Source organism: Lagenorhynchus albirostris, chromosome 18, assembly GCF_949774975.1.
Source record: "Lagenorhynchus albirostris chromosome 18, mLagAlb1.1, whole genome shotgun sequence".
Lineage (NCBI taxonomy): Eukaryota > Metazoa > Chordata > Mammalia > Artiodactyla > Delphinidae > Lagenorhynchus > Lagenorhynchus albirostris.
Window position 1 is genome coordinate 45,814,234 of NC_083112.1, and position 12,158 is coordinate 45,826,391.

Genomic DNA, 12,158 nt, shown 5'->3' on the forward strand with positions numbered 1-12,158 from the left:
ATTCAAATGATGTGTTGAGGCAAGGCAGAAAACTGTTAGCTTACAGTGAAAGTTAAGGAGCTTTCTTTTTTTGTCACAGAACAGCCAATAAAAAATAAGCAACATATGTTTAAAACCCTAAATATTTTCTCCTTGATAATCATGACTTATGATAGTAAGAAAAGTGGTATTCCTTTCACTGGAAATCTCAATGTTTTTCTTCCACACTCCAAGAATTGATTTGTTATAACCATTCTTATTAGGAATTTTTATGTTTAGTTCTTGTAAGGAAATAGCCAATTATCCAAATGATTTTACCAATGTTAAGTGAAAAAGGAAGTGAAAGATCTTTGAAATTCTCTCTAATTTTTATTGGAAAAGGAACTTGCTAACCTCAATTCCAAAATCCAATCATGGAATTATTTTTTGTCATTGCATATACTTGAGTGGGGGATATACATGTATATGTGTTGCTTTACCTTTTATAAAATGTTTCTGTATATATAAGATCAAGAACAAGTTGTTCTATATGAAGAGGTAGGTTCTAAATCTAATGGTAGTCATTTAATATCACCCATTATAGGCAGAGATATTATAAGCCTACCATTTTATATACGTTATCCATTTATATATATATATAGATATATGATATAGCATTTTGATATTCCAGAAATTAAGCAAACTATAAATACCTCTTTATTTTGTACCTATGATTAATTTTAGTTTTCCAACTTAGCCCCAGTCCACATAACTAAAATAAAAATGGCTTTTACATATAAAATTTGTCAGTGATCTTCATTTGCTATTGCTAGTGGCAAAGGGAGCCTTCTGAAAACTTTCAAGTGATCCAGCTAAAAATACAATAAGAACTTTAACCTCTCAAAATGTGAATCTAAGAAAAATTAAATATACTCATATAAAAATCTGTATTCTGAAATGTTATCATAGGGAATAACTCCCTGAAAAAAAGTTTCTTCCCCTACTTGGGCTGACTCTTCTGTGGAGAGAAATTAATTAAAAAAGTACAAAATAAATGTTCCCATGTCCAATTAAACACATTTATGTTTAACCTTTTAACATCTAGCATACATATTTGAAAGGTAGATATTTTGTTTTAAAAAGTCGCATCTTAGTCACATGTGAAATCTTGAATAGCTGCCAAATTCTGATGGCACTTTGGCTTAACTGTGAAATGCCATTCATGAATAGTATTTTGTAAATTTCCTAAGAATATATAGTTACTAAATTTGGGAGCTAAACAGGTGTTAACAGAAAGAAAAATCAAATTTGACCCAGAAGGCTCCAATATTAAGGTTTGAATTGGGATCAGTTCATTCCTTTCCCATGGGGTAACTTGTATAAATGTAATTCTATGGTTTCATAAAAGCAGGTCAAGTTTCCATCCCTGGGGGTCTTCTGGCAATTTGAAGCATGGAAGCACTGTTCCTGGCTACAAGTTCAAATCTGCATGTACTGTCAATGGTGTGAAGAAAAAAAAAAATCAGTGAAGAGCAGACATATATTCATCTTTGATTATAATATATACTTGTCAGAGGGTTCTTAGAAAATAAGAATAAAGGTGTCAGAGGTCACATGTCATAAAATATTTTGAAACCATTCTCACTAACTTTTAAGTATATATACATACCAGATGATGCAGAAAGGAATGTGAAATATTGTTTTTACTTAGATAACTAAATGCAAAGATGAACTTCTTACCAAATGTCATTTTAAGTTACTATGTCCAAGTGATTTTTTTTAATCCCTCAAGCTTTAGATGAAGCAGAGTCCTTTAAGCAATCACTGTTTTATAAGCTTCTTCCTGCTTTGCAAAAAAAATGCATGCATGCTTGCACTTTTACCAATGACGTAATGACTTGACATATGCCATGGAATGATTGAGAAAGTAATTGATTTCAATTTAACTGGACCTCTACCAGGTGTTTTCAAAGACAATTACAGTCCACTGCAAGAAGTGGTAACACATCTCCTTATGTAGACCTGCAGATTAACCCATTGACCTCATTCCTAATTCATCTCATTGATGGCAAAGCTTTTAGAAGAGCGATCTTTTTTCTTAGATTATGATATTGTTTTCCTATCATTTATCCACTGATTTTAAAGGATATGCTTGCTCCAAAGTGCAAGCAGCAATGAAATAAACCAATAAAAGAAATGGTGCTATGACATCAAGCACTTTAAAGGTTCTTCAGTAATGTACAGATTCTAGTACCTAATAGTTTAATGTCGATTTCATACAATAAAATACTTATCAGTTATAAATATTTTTTGTAGAGAATTAAAAGTATATCTTAGTTATCATAAAAATAAAGGTCTAGGAAAATCAAGATAAGTGTTTAATCACTGTCTTAATAGCCATATAATGTTATATTTATAATTATATTTTAAAACATTTAAATATAAACTACATCTTTCACCCTAAAAGTAATTTTAAATATAGTTTTCTATGGTCATTCACTAAAGTAGAATTGGCTTTTCATGTGTTATTTTATATTAAATGAATTACAGAAAGCAAAATTAAGCTATTTTTATAAGTAACTTGTTGGTCTTCTGGCCCTATGTTCTACATGCCTCTCGTGTGTGTGTGTGTGTGTGTGTGTGTGTGTACAAACACAAATAATATACGTAAAAGCTTTTCTAATAAAGGGATTATAATTAAGCATAAATACATAGACCACAAATGGGCTAAGCTTAACATAAACAAAAATATCCACCACAAAGATCTCTTGAATACTGATAGAAATTTTATACTTGTTGCATACACAAGAACATTCATCCTAGTATAAAATGTGTGAACAGTGATATTACAAAGAAAAGTGCTCCAAATTATTCATTTAAAATCCAGAGGCACTATTAAGCTACAAACTGCCTAACTTAAGACATATATATCATTTCCAAAAATTAAGCTAAAAAAACAGATATTTTAAATATAAAATAAGAATTAATACTGTTGAATATATCAGTCTATTTTAGCAGAGCTGTGATGGGTTCAAAGATTAGTTACAGCTTCAGTGATTTGTTCATACATAAACAAAATGTTTTTAAAATATAAGGCTATGAATAAAACAGCTGACCTACTGCTGCTATTAATACAATTTCTGAATACAATCAGTTTAAGATTTTAACAAAATACTTCATCTGCTTGATATGTGAATGTAATGAAATATTTCTTGATTAATATACTCTAGAGATTGATTATCATTACCTTTACTTAAGAAATGACCATATCCCTTAAACTGAACTAGCAAGTATTTACTGCAAATGATTGTATGTGCTTCTATAAAATAATTCCCTTTTGACTAGTACTCTTTCTTTCCTGATATATTTTCCTTGTCCTTGAAGAAAAGCATTGTTTTTTCCTGTTGTGACTACAGGGGTAATCTAATTATTTAGAAACATTTGATACCATATATAAATTCAAAGATAAGTTACATTGTGACTTTTAATACTTCGTTTACCCCTCCCTTCATTTATTCTAAGGAAAGGAAAACATTCCTCAATTCTTCAATGTTACTAACCAAAAGTAACCAGTCTACTTTGTTGCCCATTTCAATATTTGCTTTGAGAAAATCATGCTTGAAAAGCATATCCAATTTTTTGTTAAATATATATACTACCTTCAAAATCCACTGCAAGATTATTATTAATCTACCTATAGTTAAATTACTTTTAGTCTTCAAATCATAGTAAACAATTCCTATTTCTTGCAAGAAACATGCACTATATTCTAGGTAGTGTATTCATCTTAGATAATAACATGTTTTAGATGCTTCAGTTAAACTGTTTTTTTTTTTTAATCACTACTCTCTAAAACTTTTTTTAAAACAGCTGGCTATTCAGTGTGTTGCCATGCTGCAGACTTTTAGACACTACAATATGTTTATAAGCACAAAAATATAAGACAAATTAAATACACAGTGAGTTTTCCAGTTTAGTAAGTTGTCTTTGACAGCTTCCACTCAAGTCACGTACATTTAAACGTGCAAAAGAATCCCAGCTTGATATCCTGGATCAACTCCAAGCTAATATGAATCAGAAAGCAACAGGGCCACACCTTTAACAAAGTTCAGTCATTGGACATTTCTATATCCAATTTAGAAAAACCCACATGCAATTTTTTTTTAAATGAGTGAATTAGAATCCTCCTATCTTATAAGATAAATCCAAATCAGAACACACAAGAAATTTAAAATGCACCTGGCTCAAGGTCTCTGATTTTGGATCATGTAGTGATTTGCATCATTCTCTATATATGATTATATGGATATTAATACTTATAAAATAAATATGTACATTTAAATTGGACAGGTATCTGTAATAGACCCCCTCTTAAAAGATTCTCAAAAACCTTCCCAAAGTAAATAGGTGCATCAATATAAAATGATCCACCACTTAATCTAATAGTAACTAATTACTAGACTGAATATAATAACTAACTATTAGACCAAATATAAATATACTATCCTTGGTGTTCCTGCTTTCCAAAGAAATAATTTGGTAAGCTAACCTCACTATTCTAATTGAGACACTTCTATACTGTGATGTATTCTAAAAAGCAAATATCAGCAATTAAAAGTTATTTAAAGGACAGATACTATAGCAAAAAAAAAATACTTTTGATTGGAAATACTTCTGACAAGTTGAGGAGAAGGAAAGTAAAGGAATTTGAGGACAATGTGGGCTCACAGAGCCACTGATATGCCTGAGATACATGTATCTGTGCAGATCAGAGCCTTTGATAGTCCACTTATCTAAGCCCCATTTGGTGGGTTTTTAAGTCAGGTTTTCTTCATTAAAAAATAAATTATTGAACACAACAAATATAATGGAAAAGAGCCTCCTTAATGTAGTCTCTAAGTCTGAAAACATAAATATAAATGTATTTTTAATGTATTCTTAACTGAATTTTTAGCTGCAGCATTCACACACACACACACACACACACACACACCCGACTGACCAATCACAGTGCAGTAACTCAGTAAAGAGAATGGCACATGCTGGCACATGCTAAGGTCATTCTATTCTCATAACAATTCAAACATAAAATGATAAAACTTTATCTTAAATACATGTTAAAATATCCAAATAGTTAATATCAATTTTTTCACATTTTTTGGTCATTTTAAAGGTATATAAATTGATGTGATTTTCTTTTTTTCCCCTTGGTGAACAATCTGAAAATGAAATCTTGGAAAGATTAAATTCAGGCAAAGTTGAACTTTTCTAAAGAATCAAGTAACGAAAACCTTAAAACCAAAATGTTTAGTGAAATCTAGAAGACTCACCTGTACCTATTTAAGAAGGCATATTTCAAACTAATTTCTTCAGACAAAGATTCAAAGGGAGACAGCTTACAACCTGTGAGAGTTTCATTTCTTATTATATTTTGCAATACATGTGTTCTATGTTGCTAATACAATGCAATTTAAATGATTATTTTACTTGATTAACAAAGGCAACTGTATGAAACAATTTAGTAAAGTAACTTGGAAAGGTAAAATAATACTAATTGACAGTCAAAGCACAAATTGTTCCTAAAATAACAACTTCTTGGTTGCACATTAAGCACATTAAGCTACAAATGCTACACATTCCAAAAACAAAACAGCAAATGAGAAACAATAAAGCATATTATGTTTTTGTATGCTAGTGAATCACACATGGTAAATCACCAAAGAGAAGAGTGATTTATGCTCAAATCCAGCCTAGACTTTAATCAATATTGGGCGTCACAACTCAGAAGGTTGGGGAAGGTAGTGAGGCAAAGAGAGTGGCTAATATTGGTCTCAATAATTTATATGCAACTTCTGTGAAATGTGGTAGATTAAACAAAAAAAAACAGCAGATTTAGACTAAATGAAGTTTAAAAATTCTGCCTTAAATGCAAATACAAAAATTTTATGCAAGAAAACTCTGACAAGAAAAAAATAAGCCTGTCTTGTAGTTTATTATACATAATATTTGAATCATCACAAAATAAAATATTAAATGTGCAAATCAAATTAAGTGTCTCAGGACATTAACCGTGGAGTTCAGAAAGTAAACCATCTTCATCCTCATAACTATGTGCACTATGTGACAATAATGATTATGATATCACTGGAGACTAACTCCAAGGGAAAAAAAAAAAACAGATTTGAAAGATATTATCCAAATAACTTGAGAATTTGTATCTTGCAACATAATGTGATTAAACAAGGTAAATCCGAGGTGAGCATATTCTTAGATTTTATTTATGTATTAGTTATTAAACTGCAATTTACCAACATTTAAAAAGTGTGCAGAGATAAGTGATGGAACCAAAAAACTTTCACATTTTAGGCCCTACTCTTCTAATTATGCCATATTTTTCTTGAAATGTTATACGACGAGACATCAGGCTTTACAGGAGCCATTAATAGACTGTAATACAAAAACTTCAAAAGCATAGTCTCTCTTCATTTGAAGTAAGTTTTGAATTTCTCTGTGCTAAGTATCATAATTATCTGTGAGAAGGGAGTCTGTATTGTGTTGAAACTTTCTACATCGAGGCATAAATGCATAAGTCCGTGCCATTGAATAGCATGCAACGGAGGAAATGTTAAATAAATATGCTATTTTTATTTAAAAAATCTTCTGACAAAAAAAGAGCCAAGAGTTGGAAAATATTTTATACTTCTTATACTAAAACTGCATTTGTATATTACCACTGGACAAAAAAAGACATGTAGTCTCTCAATTTCCTGTCAATAGATGGTACTGACTTTTAAGACAAAAGAATACTGTTTGTAAATATATGTATATTTATATAAAATGTCTGATAAAACTAACTGAAATCTTTCCAAGTTAAAAACTTCATAAATCTAGGGCTACGTAGGACCCAAATCACAAGCTGGTTTGGAAGATCCTGAGACAAAATCAACTTCTGGCAATGCTCAAAAAAAAAAAAAAATATTTTTGATGACAAAATAGAACAGTCACTTTTTATTACCTGAATTCACAGAAAATTGAATGCTAACCCAAATCTACAAACAAGCAACTGACTCAGAGACTTGACCATGTACATAATTACTTTTCTTTTTTTGTTGTTGTTTAATGGTTACCAGTTAATTAAGTGACCTCTGTTGCAACAGCCAAGTTCATGCAACTAATGTTTAGTTGAAAAATAATAATTAGAGGAAGGTGATCAAGGTCAGACTTTGTCCTCTGACAACTTTTAAATATATTTCCTTATATTTTCTTTCATGCTTTGAGACCCCTATTTTATTTAGCTTTACTATCAAGGAGGTGACAGTCTCTGTTTCATCTCCTTGTGGTAATGACAGATGGCTTCAACATTTATTCTAGTTTTCATAGATAGCACACTGATGCAATAGCCCCAAGCAAATTAAATCCACTCCGAGGTTTGTTACTAACTTACTGAGCCACTTTGAGCAAGCTTATGAACGCTTCTTTTCCTTAACATCAAAAATTTTGGTTCCTCAGATTCTCTGGTATCTAAATACTCTTAAGAGACATAATTAAATACATGTTCTGTAAAAAGCTGAGAGTGCTAAGATTTAATGTTTCTTGCACACTATGTACATATTATTTTATATAGTTTGCCTTTCTGCACAGTTCCTCTTATCTTTTGCATCAATTATTCCTTTAGATAGTCTCTTAAGTAGCCAGAGGAGAAAGAAACCATAATGAAAGAAATCAATGTATATAGATGAATGAAAAAGAATCTTAGTAGTAAGGGCATAAACTGGACTTGAATGAAAAGGGTAATTTTAGTTTTGTAAATTCAAGATAAAAATATTTTAGGTATTGTTTCCAACGCTGAGAAATAAGACAGTAACACTTGTAATTATCACTAAAAAATAATGCATCACAATGCAAACAGTATATTTTGGTGAGAGGGAGTTCAATGATAAGTTTTCTATTTTCTTAGTCAGTGGCAGAATTAGGAAAACCTAGGCAGATATCTACAACTACACATCTTCTTCAGTATTTGCATGTGTTTAGGTTTGAGAAAGTCTTGTAGTTGATAAAAGATCAAAATGCAATAGTAAATCAACAAACTTACCACATTTAACTTTAACCTGAAATAGAGTTTTGGAATAACACATTTCATTGTAAAGTATTAAAACGAGGTGATTGAAATATAATTAGAGTACTGATGAGATATTTTTGAAGGGATAAACAGTTTTACTGGATTTAACTTATCTTGGCTCTGAAAGTTTTAACTCCAGAGGCTTTGTTAACCTCAGGGAAAAAATACTTTAAAATTATTTCCTAATAACTTTAAGAATATTCTGCAACCATATGGTGAGGACTTCAATTCCAAAACCTGAAAATTCCATATTTTCAGAAATTTCTGGAAAAAAAACACAAAACTCCAAGAGAATAATTGTAAGTGGTGTAACACTACCTGCTTTAAATTGATTATAACATTGCAGTCTCTGAAGGGAGTTTTCTCCACCAATTTTTTTGCGTGTTATGCGAAATGGCCATTAATTATCTAGTACAGTGTGTGCTGTAAGAAACACACAAAGAAGATTCAAGAGAAGAGTGGTTTGGTTACTAAGAAAAACAGCGCTTCACCAATCTACTGGATAGGTAGGCAATTTCACCGCAATCATATCTGAACTGGCTTCAAATTTTGACTAGCATTCTTTATAACAACTCCGCAACAATTTTCTGCCCTGATTCAACTTGTTTTAACAGTAGATTTTTTGTAAATATGTTATCTTCTGAACACCCAAGAACTCCAATTATCTCCGTAAATGACGTTTAGTGATCAAGATTCCCCCTCAATCTTTACTGCCACCTGTCCAGACTCTTGGGCACGCGTGCGCGTACACACACGCGGGCGCTCAGCATTCACCCAAAAATAGTAGAAATAAAGGTTCAAAACCCAGATATACACCCATGGCCCGATGCAAAGAATGGCAAATAAACACGGAAAAGAGTTTCTGGCTAGGTCAGGGTAAGACATTTACTGGGTTGGAATTCGAGTCTTTTTCGTCTTCCAGTCTTCCGGGGGCACTAGCCAGAAGTCTTCTCCCAAGGAAGAAATAGCTAGGGGCTTTTCTACCCCGGTTTCCTTCTGGTCTAGTCCTGCGCCTTTCCTTGCCGCCTCTGTTTCCCTAGCTCTCCTAGGGGAACACACCCAAAAGAAGTAAAACTCCGCTTCTTCTCCCGATCTTTAAACTTATTTGGAAGGTACCGAAGTCGCTGCACACATTTTGCGCGCAGTTCCCACGCGCTCACTTCTAGACTCCAACTTTCCCTACTCGCTTTTACCCGGTATCTCTGAACTTTCCCCTCTGCAGCCAACGATAGGGACAAGACGGAACCGTGAGAGCGGGTGGAATGATCACTTCTACCCCGAAACTGCCAAGTTACCCTACTCCCGCCCCCTCTCGGTAGATCCTCCCCCAGTGAGCGTTCATTAGCATAAAACTGGTCGGGCCTGGCTCCAGGTCCCGTGGCCTCTATAGAGTTCCCGCGCTTTGCCGGGCTGGGGAAGCCATGGCACCGGTATTCAGGTACACAGAGCATCCCAGTGCAAAGCCTGCACCTGCTCATTGCGTGAGCTACTAACCCTTAACAAAAAAAAAAAAAAAAAAAAAAAAAAAAAGGAAGAAAGAAAAGAAAAGAAAAGGGATAAAAAAGGAAAAGAAAAAAAGAACAGTTTGGAGAGAGAGCGAGAAAGCAAGCTGTGGTCTTCCTTCCCCATCTCTCCGGTTCAGCTTCCAAGAGTCTCAGGCACCCGGTCACCTCCCCCTACGGAAGGGACCCTGACGGTCCCCTCGCGTCTGCCCCGGGGCAAACGTACCCCTTCATCTTCTTTGCACACGCACACGCTCACACGCGGACGCACGCACAGATGCGCGCACACACAGATCCCTCCCCTCCGCGGGCTTGCCCTAGGGGCTTCGGAGCTGAACTCGCTTTGGGTCCCCCGGGATTGCGCCGGCCTCTCGGCCTCAGGGGCCGTCCCCCTCCCGACCTCCAAGTGACCCACTCCCAAGGCTACCTCGCGGGGCCCTCACCCGGAGCGCGTCTTCCCGCTCCTCGAACCCTGCCGAGCAGGGTCACGACCTCCCTCCGCCCCCGGGATGCCGCCTGGCGCCTCCGAGCAGCCAGGCCAGTGCCCCGCGCCTTGCGGTGGAACCCGGGTCCGAGGGAGCGCGCACACGGGCGGCCGCGCTGAGAGGGGTCCCCTGACGCCGGCGCGGCCCAGGAAGGGCGCTGTGGCCCCTGGAAAGGCACCGTCCTCCTCCTTCCCGCCCCCTCTGCCCGGAGGCTTGGGGTTCTCGCGTGCAACAGCGGCTGCGCCTCCGCTCCCGGGCCAGCAAGGGGTGGACCCAGCCGGAAGAGCGCGGTCTGGGCAGGGTGAGGTGCCAACTTCTCCGAGGGTCGGGAGCGGCCGGCGAGCCCCGAGGAAAGAGAGGAGAGGGCCGCGCTCGGCGGAGCGCGCGGCTCGCGGGCGCGCGGAGCGAGCGGCGCCCTGAAGGGAGCGAGGGAAGGGCGAGGAGACCGGTGGGAAGGGACCCCGGGCGGCGGAGGCTGCCCCCCGCTCTTTACCTTGCGTTGGTGCAGTCATTGTAGAGGGTCTCGAAGTCCTTCCTGGAGATGAGTTTGCAGCGGTTCACTCCGGGCTGGATGGCGCCCAGTCCCCTCAGGATGCGAACCTGTTCCACATTGCACACCACGGGCGTGATCTCTAGCCGCTTCAGCTTGGTGTAGACGGTGTGTAAGCCCCCCACCAAGTGCTTCAGGAACAGGTCGAAAGCCTGGGGCAGGCAGATCAGCTCGCAGCCCTCCACCGTGAAGGAAGCCACTTTGGCCCCCCTCAGATCCACCATTTTGCACTCATTATTCTGGGGGGTGTTTTCCACTGGGGACGGGGTCGAGTACACCGGTTTCCCGGGGAGGGGCCCGCAGCTGCTGCTACTGCTGCTGCTGCTGCTGCTGCTGCTACTGCTGCTGCTGCTGCTGCTACTGCTGCTGCTGCTGCTGCCCGCGCTCGTGTTGATGGGGGTGCTGGAGGCGCCGCCGCCGCCGCCGCCGCCGCCACCGCCGCCGCCGCTGGCGGTCGCCAGGCTGGGGTTGGGGTTGCAGTTGCTGCCGCCGCCGCCTCCGTTGCCCGCGCTGCCGCCGCCGCCTCCGCTGCCGCCGCCGGTGGAGGTGACTGTGGCCGCCGCCGCCGCCGCCGCCGCCGCCGCCGCCGCCGCCGCCGCCGAAGCGATGGGCTCCGGCCGGAACAGAGTTGGCCCTGAGGACGCCGGGGGCCCGATGGACGGAGCCGGAGACGAGGTCGCTGAGGAGGTGGAGGTGGTGGTGCCGGAGGAGGAAGCAGACGTGGAGATCGGGGGCTGAGTGGGGACCAGCTGGGTCGGAGGGATCAAAGCCGCCGGCACTGCCATGGTCACATATAAGGGGAAACAGAAGGAGAAGCGAGGGAAAAAGTTGCCACACACCCCGGGGAGGGCAAGGGGAAAAAGGGGGGCGGGGGGGAGAAGGAGCTAGGGGGCCACAACAACAACTCTGAGAGAGAACGACAAGGAGAAAGGGAGAGAAGGGGGGAAAAAGGAGGTGAGGGTAAGAAAGAGCGAGCGCAGGAGGGGCGAGCGCGAGAGGCGCTCTAGAGAGAAACGCACAAAAGTGTCCCGCAAGTCGAAATGCGAGTCCTCTCCGGGGGCTGGGATCGGGGGCTGGTTTGGAGGTGGGGGCGGGGAGGGTCGGCTGTTGTTGTGTGGGTCCCGCTCTAGCACAAAGTTAAGGATGAAGGTGAAAAGGAGGAGGTTTGAAGGACTTGGGTTCTCCCTGGCAAGTACATTGATCAAAGATTGAGCGGGGAATGACAGAGAGAAAATGAGCTGAAAAGTGCAGGCTGCCGGCTGGACGAGTTGTTGTTGTCACACGGTGCAGAGGGGAGGAGCTCCGGAAACTTGAAATACCCTTTGAAGCCGCAAAAACCTCACTCACTAGTATTAACCCAAATTATCCAACCAGGAACTCGGAGCAGAGACTCCGAGAGCGCGAGACCCAGGGAAAGCGAGGGAGCGAGAAAAGGAGGAGGGGAGGGGGAGGATAAGTAAGAAACTATGGGAGGGACGGAGAGGAAAAGCCCGGACACAGAAGTGGCGATCGGAAAGAGGGATCATCTACTTCTTTCTCTTCTA

The 12,158-nt window shown here is 39.3% G+C and overlaps 1 protein-coding gene across 1 annotated transcript in view; it reads right to left on the minus strand.

Annotated features, from left to right (window-relative positions):
- DACH1 (dachshund family transcription factor 1) overlaps positions 1 to 11,456 on the minus strand; it is a 415,227-nt gene extending 403,771 nt beyond the window's left edge. Inside the window, exon 1 of the mRNA XM_060129262.1 lies at positions 10,558 to 11,456. Coding sequence (XP_059985245.1) covers positions 10,558 to 11,399 — 842 coding nt within the window. The 5' untranslated portion in view covers positions 11,400 to 11,456. The remainder of the gene's footprint in view (positions 1 to 10,557) is intronic.
- Between the last annotated feature and the right edge of the window lie 702 nt (positions 11,457 to 12,158).